The sequence below is a fragment of the Lycium ferocissimum genome, chromosome 6 (assembly GCF_029784015.1).
Source record: "Lycium ferocissimum isolate CSIRO_LF1 chromosome 6, AGI_CSIRO_Lferr_CH_V1, whole genome shotgun sequence".
NCBI lineage: Eukaryota > Viridiplantae > Streptophyta > Magnoliopsida > Solanales > Solanaceae > Lycium > Lycium ferocissimum.
Genome location: NC_081347.1, coordinates 12,473,198 through 12,481,274, shown reverse-complemented (window position 1 = coordinate 12,481,274; position 8,077 = coordinate 12,473,198). Strand labels below are relative to the sequence as shown.

At 32.0% G+C, this 8,077-nt stretch overlaps 1 protein-coding gene across 1 annotated transcript; it reads right to left on the bottom strand.

Annotated features, from left to right (window-relative positions):
• Window positions 1–1,376: 1,376 nt before the first annotated feature.
• On the bottom strand, window positions 1,377–7,829 carry LOC132059347 (WAT1-related protein At5g64700). The gene is made up of 7 exons (XM_059451933.1): window positions 7,536–7,829; window positions 6,978–7,040; window positions 6,717–6,833; window positions 4,104–4,347; window positions 3,347–3,505; window positions 2,445–2,596; window positions 1,377–1,726 (listed from the first exon to the last, which is right to left on the bottom strand). Exons 1-7 carry the CDS (start codon window positions 7,709–7,711, stop codon window positions 1,531–1,533), a joined length of 1,107 nt encoding a protein of 368 aa, XP_059307916.1. The 5' UTR covers window positions 7,712–7,829; the 3' UTR covers window positions 1,377–1,530.
• Window positions 7,830–8,077: the final 248 nt, after the last annotated feature.

Sequence of the window (8,077 nt, the reverse complement as noted above, 5' to 3'; positions counted from 1 at the left end):
ATAGAAGTCAAATGACAACTTCATTTTATGTTGTTCTTAAAGAAATACCTAAATATTGTTCCAGGATTGATATTTAGCACAAATATCTATGTTTTGCATCGTCTTTCCTCGGTTTCTTAGTACTTTAATCGTATCTTTTGCACTAAATTTGGCATAATCGGTCTTATGTTGCGCTATTTGTGTTTTCAGGTTGCACAATGAAGATTGGATGAATTCCAAGCATTTCAACGTGATTTGAAAGAAGTGATATAAGCGGTCCGCGGCAAGGCGGTGGGTGCCCATGTCGATCCATCTGCAGACAAAAACTATGCCTTCTGCGGCACCCACGCGTGGCGGAGGTGCCACACGTCTATCATTGCTCAGTCTGGAGTTTACTCTTCCACGGAACCCACGCGTGGCAGAGGTGCAACGCGTCATCAGTCCGCAAACAGTTTTTCCGGTTCGACCAGGATTAGGTCTACTTATTTTAGTTTTAACTCTAGGTTATAAATAGACGTTTTATTAGTTGTAAACGACGTGCGGGATTTTGTTAAGACTTGTAAGCCGTCATTCTACTTTCTCTTTAGATTTATTTTGTTTTCTTCTTTTCAACCCTAGATTATTCATGAATTCTTGTTCTTCGAACCGTACTTATTAATTCCGGGGTTGTGGCGATACATGATAGTTGGTTTGGCGACAATTAATATCTATTAAATTTCCATATTTTAGGTTTTATTTATTCATAATCTTAATTGTTTGATTATACGGCCAATCATACACTATTTGTGGCGTGTGAATTGGATTAGATATTTGCATCGTAATAAGAATAAATACGGCTTGTTAGATATAATTGTTTTGCTAATGAGGATAGGAATATATAACTTTAGCCTTGCGCCATTGAATACGAAGAAGTAAATGCGTTCTTCGTGGCTTAAAGATATAAGCGTTAAAGTAACATAGTTGTGAGCGGCTTGTGAAGATACTCATAAAGTTATAATTAACCCATCGTAAGTAACCCGGGAAATAAGATAGGCGAAATTGTCGGAAGATCAAGCTGGATTGTCGAAAGTAATGATCTTTTCTATCATGCTTGATAAACCTTACAATTTTCGTCAAATTTCTCTTCATAAAAATGCTATACTCAATTGTTTATTTTCGGTTTTTAGTTTAGTTACAACGAAAGACTTTGATTGTCACTTTCTTGAATAGTTACAACGAATTTGAATTAGTTGAGCAACAAAAGATCTTGTATGATATTTGGATTTTTCACACTATGTGCTATATTTGCTTAATTTTCATCTTGTTGGACACTGTTATATTTGCTTAATTTTCATCCGCTAGAATCTCACTCCTTTATTATTAGTCACATTAATAATAATAACTAGTTCCCACGATACAACATAAAATTCAATTAGGAAATCTATAGCTAAAAACTATATTATGCTAATTGTACACATATGGTACAAACAATAATTTTTGTTATACAAATAATAACAAATTATTGAACATGCATAATTTTTTTTGTCACCGAACCCTCTAATAAGTAATTAATTAAGCCGGAGAACAAGCATGTTGGATTCGAGCATTTGGTGTTGAGGATTGTTTCTCCACGATTGATTCTTCTTTTGATTCATGATTATCTGCTTTTTCGACATCTCCAGTAGTTGAAGCTTCGATCTTTTGTTCTTTAGATTTTCCCCATAGTACACTGTATAAGCCACTAACAAGCAAAATCGCTCCTAAAATGCTGCATGCAGGTTAAAATATACAAATTATAAGTGCATCAATAAGCTTTAGAGACTGTTTGAGTTTGCTGATTGTAAATAACTAATAAGTATTACTATGTTAAAATTAATTTTATAAATAAATAGTTACATTATTTTAATAAAAATGTTGAAATGGATAATGAACCGTTGATGTATTTGGTTTTTGTGAAATGACTATAATACCCTCAAGTTTTTGTAAAATTATATTTCGAAAACTATCTTTCTAAGGAAAAGGATGAATAACACATATGGGATGGAGGAGAAACTAGAGGTTTAGTTTAAATGGTATTCTATAAATTAAAAAAAATATTAAGGATAGAACAGTAAAAATTTGATCAAACTAAAAGTGTGTATAAGTTGAAAACCACAAGTTGTGGGGTAATCAACTTATAATTTTTGGTTGATTTTGGTTTATAAATACTGTAGGTATTTTCAAACGGGTTGATAAGCCAACAAGTGTTTATTAAGCCAATTTAATCAGTTTAAACTAACCCAAACTCCCTCTGACACAATTGACCTTCCATATATAGGTTCAAAATAATCAAATTTGGTCTTCATATTGATACTACGGTTTGAATTTCTGCTAATTTTGGTTAACATTGTTGGAGAACTGACCATGATTGGCTCATTTTATGCGACTTAATGCTTAATATTAGTACTAAATATAGCAGTAGGAAAAGGAAAAAAACCAAATATTACCTTCCCAAACTAAGGATCTCTCCAAAAAGCACAGCAGAGGAAGCAATTGTAAAGATTAAGGCCAAGGGTGTTGTCATGGCCATGTACACTGGTCCTTTCTTCTCAACAACCCATGCTTGTAAGTAAAATGTAACTCCAGTCACCACTATTCCCTGCCAAATTTATGTTTTTTTTTTTTTTAAATAAAGGTTAGCAAATTTAAACATAAACTTAACCTACAAGTAGTCTGAATAATTAGCATATGTAGCCAAGATTTTAAAATCAACTTATTTAAAAGAAGAAAAAATTTGTCAGATTAGTGTTTTTTGACAAAGTACTTTTGAAGAGTAGCAGTTTGGTGTTTGACTAATCAATTTAAAAAACACGTTTGCTAATATTAGCGAAGCAATTTGTTCTTGGCCAAGTCTCCGAAAGTGTTTTTAAGAAAAAATTACCATATTCAGCTTTTGCTATTAATCAAAAACAATTATTATTATTTTCTAAAAATATGGCCGAACTTCTCAACTCTCTAGTATAAGTATTTTTTAAAACTTAAAAAATACTTGTGGCTTCCCAATAACAATGCCAAACAAGCTACTATAAGACTAGCAAAAAGAGGTTATGGGTGACAAATCACCTTATATCCAAAACGTTACAAGAAAATGTCCTCTTTCTGTTTTTTTTTTACTAACATAAGAAGTTTATATTAAAGTTCCCTTTTCAAATTAATAGTCCTAAGATATTATGTATTAATTTGTTGTTTCAAAAAAGCTCTTTTGTTGTGACAATACAACGTTATCTAGTAGTAACATTCAAAGGTTGCTTAATCATGGAAACACCTTTTATTTCTTCCTTTTTAAAACTTTTGTACTTGCTTTGTATCTTGTCATATAAATGACAAAGTTGGGCAGAATTTCACTTACACAGTAGGCAACAGAGAGGAGTCTAACATTCCATCCAAGCCTCCACTCAGAAGGATCTCTTGCCACAGCTATGGCAAAAACAAAAGATTGAATTGTGCTCATGAAGCATTGTAGAGTTGTACATAGTAGCTTTGATGGGTAACTCTTGAGAACTCGGTTCTGCCAAAGATAACACATGACAAGACATGAATTAAATCAATTGAAGGATGAATTCAAGTTATGTGCACTTGATAGTGTATAATGTTTTTATATTATCATGTTATTTATTTATTTGATGAGTGATATTCCTTCGTTTAAGTGACTTTATTTCATTTTTAGTCTGTTCCAAAAAGAATCATCCTTTTTTAAAATTGAAAATAATTTAATCTAAACTTCTAATTTTACCCTTAATGATCACGAGTTTTTATAATGTTATGGCATGTTTAAGACTAGAAGCGGATCCAAGATTTGAACTTTATAGGGTCTGTATTCTAGGACATCGACTCCAGTTAGTACCTAGTTCTAAATTTGATTCTTTTACATATTTTAGTAGATTGCTTAACACATATATTGGGCTCAATTGAACCCATATTTTAAAGTCTAATATGCGCATGTTTAATTCAAAATATTACAGCACACAGATATTATAAATATGTTTAGAACCACGAATCATGTGCTCGGCTTAATAGGTTCACGTAAATTAAAACGGAGCGGCATAGTGACATGATGTAATAAGTAATATAATGCATTGTTTGTGTGTAATTGTTGAAGTAGGTACCTGCATGACAAGCCATGTGGCCCATAATGCATTAGCAAGCAACAAAAGGAAGACACCCTTGACCCAATTGTTAGAAGCAGCAGTGTTTTGGACTTGGCCATGATAGCTAAATAGATGATGATGCATCAGAAGTTTCACAGTTGGTCCCTTAAAGAATGCTATGGTTGAAGCTCCTCCTGCACAAAACACTATCCCCATAACCTTTGCAATTCCTGCCCCTGTCCTTATTTTGGCTGTCTCCATTCTGTTTTTATTAATGGCAAAATTAATGCAAATATAACATTAATTAGTTCAACTAAATTTGATAAATGTGGATAGTAATTATTATGGGGGGGCACTCCTTAGAATAAATGTACATAACATAAAGAAGAATTAATCTAAATCTGAATGCCCGCCCATCCAAGTGCTCAAACTAAAATTACAGCAGATATCTAATAGATGTATACTTAATGTATAATATTTGTATAACCATGTATAATCATTGTGTAATTTATGTGCACCAACCAGGAAAAGTAAATAGTGAATCCATGGCTAGTTCTGTAAAAATCCCTAACATAAAACTGCACAGTATACTATTTCACTAAACTAAGGGAGTTCTAATTAAAGTGAAAAAAGAAATTTATACCGAATCAATCAAGTTAACCATCACAATCACAAAATTTAAGTGAAAATGTTAAATGTGTATCATTTAACTATAGTTAAGTGATAAAAATTTATATAGCCATATATCTTGCATTCATTTGTTTGATATGAAACACTCGGTGCGAGTAAGTCTTTTTCCTTTTGTACTACAAGGGTAGAATCTCTCTAATCATCCGCAAAAAAGGATTGTTAATTCGAATTACAGAAAAAACTTGTTAATAAGAAAAATCTCAGCATCGGGAAATTTGGACTTTATCATTCTAATTCTCTTAAATATTACATCCATCTGATTAAATGAACCTGCATTCATTAAATTGGAGGGGTATGGTATCAAGCTTCGTGTACACATATGTACTATCTTTCTATAGAAGTGACCATATTGTATTTGATTTTATGTATGAAGCATTTAATTTACCATCGACAGGACAACCGACATTTCTTTTCTTTTCAATACCTTAATTTCCTTTGCTTTTCAATCAGCTATAACATCATGAATGGTCTTATTATCCGATTTTCCTTTCTATTTGGAACATGTGCTTGTATAGGCATTATTTTCCAAATCTGTCTGGATTATAATTACATACTTGTCTTGAAAGAACTCTATTAATTGTAGCCTAAATTGTATGATAACAATACCGCATTCATCAATACGGACCTTATTCTGCAAGGACTGGCCCATTTTTTTTTATTTTTTTTTTAAAAAAAGTACTAGAAGAAAGAACTCATAAAAAATTTTAAGTTCTTTACATGGATGAAATAGTAAATTTTTCGCACAATATGATCCATTTTCTTCTCTTTTTGCCCTCCATGCTACCTCTTCTTAGATTCTTTTTGTGTGCCAAAAGTAGTCAAAATTCCCATATCGTAAGTCGTAAACCCCTAACCTCTTCTCTCTTTAGCCTATTTCGGGTGAGTGAGTTTACTTATTTTTGACTAGTTAGCAAAAAGGTCAATTCAAATTATGTTCAAAGATTCCCTACATTTAAATGTTTGTTCTTTACCTTATGTGCAGCTTTTAGTACAAGATTCCAAATCTATCTGATTAAAAGTAGTCAGATATAAAATGGCAACATCGACTCCAAATTAATACTAGTTCCATTACCATATAGGTACGTCCTAGCTAGTGGAGCAGACTAAACTTTAACTTTCTAAAGTTCAGTGCTCGTCACATTTTGCTTTAGTACTCAACTGTATATGTGAATTTTACGTTCTATGTGAAACATTGTTATTGAAGTTTCAAATTCTACAACGTATCCACATAAGAGGTTGTCATTTCATGCACCTTGAAAGATGTACTAATATCTTTTCTTTTTTACTTTTTGTCATTTCACTTTTAAGATGACTCCATCATCTCATTTTCTTCCTGCCTCTACTTAAAGGAATGCAAGTTATAAGTCAGATAAATCTTGTTAAGTAACACAGTTTATTTACTACAATACGTAATTATCCTTGAACTTTTCCGTTAATTATTCAATGCACATATTAACTATTTTTTGTCTTAAAGATTAAGTAAATAAGTAAACTGAGCACAAAAAAGAGTACAGGATCTTCTTGTGTCTTTTAGGCCAAAAAATGCCCTCATAATGTCATACTGATTAGCATAAATTATCACCTTTTACCGATCTTAATTAGAACAGTCCCTTTCTGCAAAGTATATTCTTGAAACCACCACGTACATAGATTATATTACTACATATAATATAATTTATATTTTTCCAATAAGATTCTGTTATAAGTCCTTATAGGCGTCAGACCTAACTTTGATGAGAAGGATATGATGCTTCAAGAACACCTGAGGCTTCTTTTTCTAATTTTAAATTGATAAATGCACATCCCACAATGTTACTTACACACAAAGAGGACAACTATGAGAAGAACAAGAATAAAGTTCGGTTACCATTTAAAGAAACCAAGAGAAGACTAGAGGAGGACATACCTATATAATTAAGCTTACTAGTATTAATACTTTACCTGAGAAGAACCGCAAGGATAAATGTAGTAACTGGAAGGCTGTTAGTAGCTGCAGCAGCCAAAGTTGCAGAAGTGTATTTAAGTGCCACTCCATAAATATTCAAGCTCAATGTAACCCTGATAAGGCACGAATATCATTACACACATAGAAATTCCCAAAACGCAAATTCAATTCTCCATATATATATATATATATATATATATATATATATATATATATATATAGATAGATATATATTTATTGTAAAATGATTAACTTACCCACATAGAGAGAGCATGAAAATCTTGAAGCATATCAAGAATGACATTGGTGGTGCTGTTTTCCTACAAACACAAAAACAATGGGTCAGTATTATTATTGAAGTGCACACCCATCTCAACCTGAAGATCAAATTGTTTGCTAGAAAGAGCACACTTTATTTACTTAATTATGTCCTCAATATGCTCCTCTCCTAATCCCTCGATTTTTATGAACCAAACATGTGAAAATTCTTTATTTTTATTGTTATAATAGTTGGCGGAAAAACTTAATACTAGGACATATATATCCGCTCTCTGGTACCATGTTAAACTATATAAGTAACTATCTAATTTCAAAGTTCAATAATTAAGTAAATAAAAATCTGCTCGCTAACCGTTTAATCTTTCACACACACTTGAGCAGATACTCATGGTTAAAGAAAGATAAAGAAAAGGGTTAGTGGGATTATAAAAGATGTGCATTTTTAGAGGATCTGATATAAACACGAACAACATAGATTATACGAGATAATTAGTGTGAGCTTCATATGTATAATCAAAACATTAAACACTATTTACCTTTCAAGGAACATGGCTATGGGAGCTAAGAAGACAGCAGCAGCAGCTTGTCTATAGAAGACAAAAACAAAAGGGTTCATACCAACATCAAACGCAACTTTCGAAAGCAAGAACATCCCTGTATATATGGCTTGTATCACTAAAACTGCTACACATGTTTTCCTCTTTCCATCCATTTCTCTCTTTTTTAGATGTCTTTTTGTTGAGAGAAAAAAAAAAGTGTGAACTTTGGTTCTCTATTTTACTTGAAGCTGTCAGTCAATCAACTCACAAACTACGAAAGATTGGGAGGAAGAGGTGGGGTTTATATAATGGTGCGATTGGAAAAATAAACTAAAATATGACGATTGATAGTGATATATAAGCTGCTTTTCAATTGGACCATGAGGGACCAGCAATAATAAAGTATCTAAAGCAAGACTATTTAGGGATGCTTCCTTTTTATTTCTTCTTTTTATGATAGATTTTATATGTAAAATTTTCAACAGTGAGTAGATAATTACTACTTAATTAGCAACCACTAAACAGCTTTTTAGATGGGG

Excerpts from the sequence above, each read along its gene's own strand:
- LOC132059347 (XM_059451933.1), bottom strand. The coding sequence starts at position 7,711 with ATGGATGGAAAGAGGAAAACATGTGTAGCAGTTTTAGTGATACAAGCC. Across the intron at positions 7,041-7,535 it reads ATAGCCATGTTCCTTGAAAG|GAAAACAGCACCACCAATGT; the intron begins GTAAATAGTGTT and ends TTGTGTTTGTAG. Across the intron at positions 6,834-6,977 it reads TTCATGCTCTCTCTATGTGG|GGTTACATTGAGCTTGAATA; the intron begins GTAAGTTAATCA and ends GTGCCTTATCAG.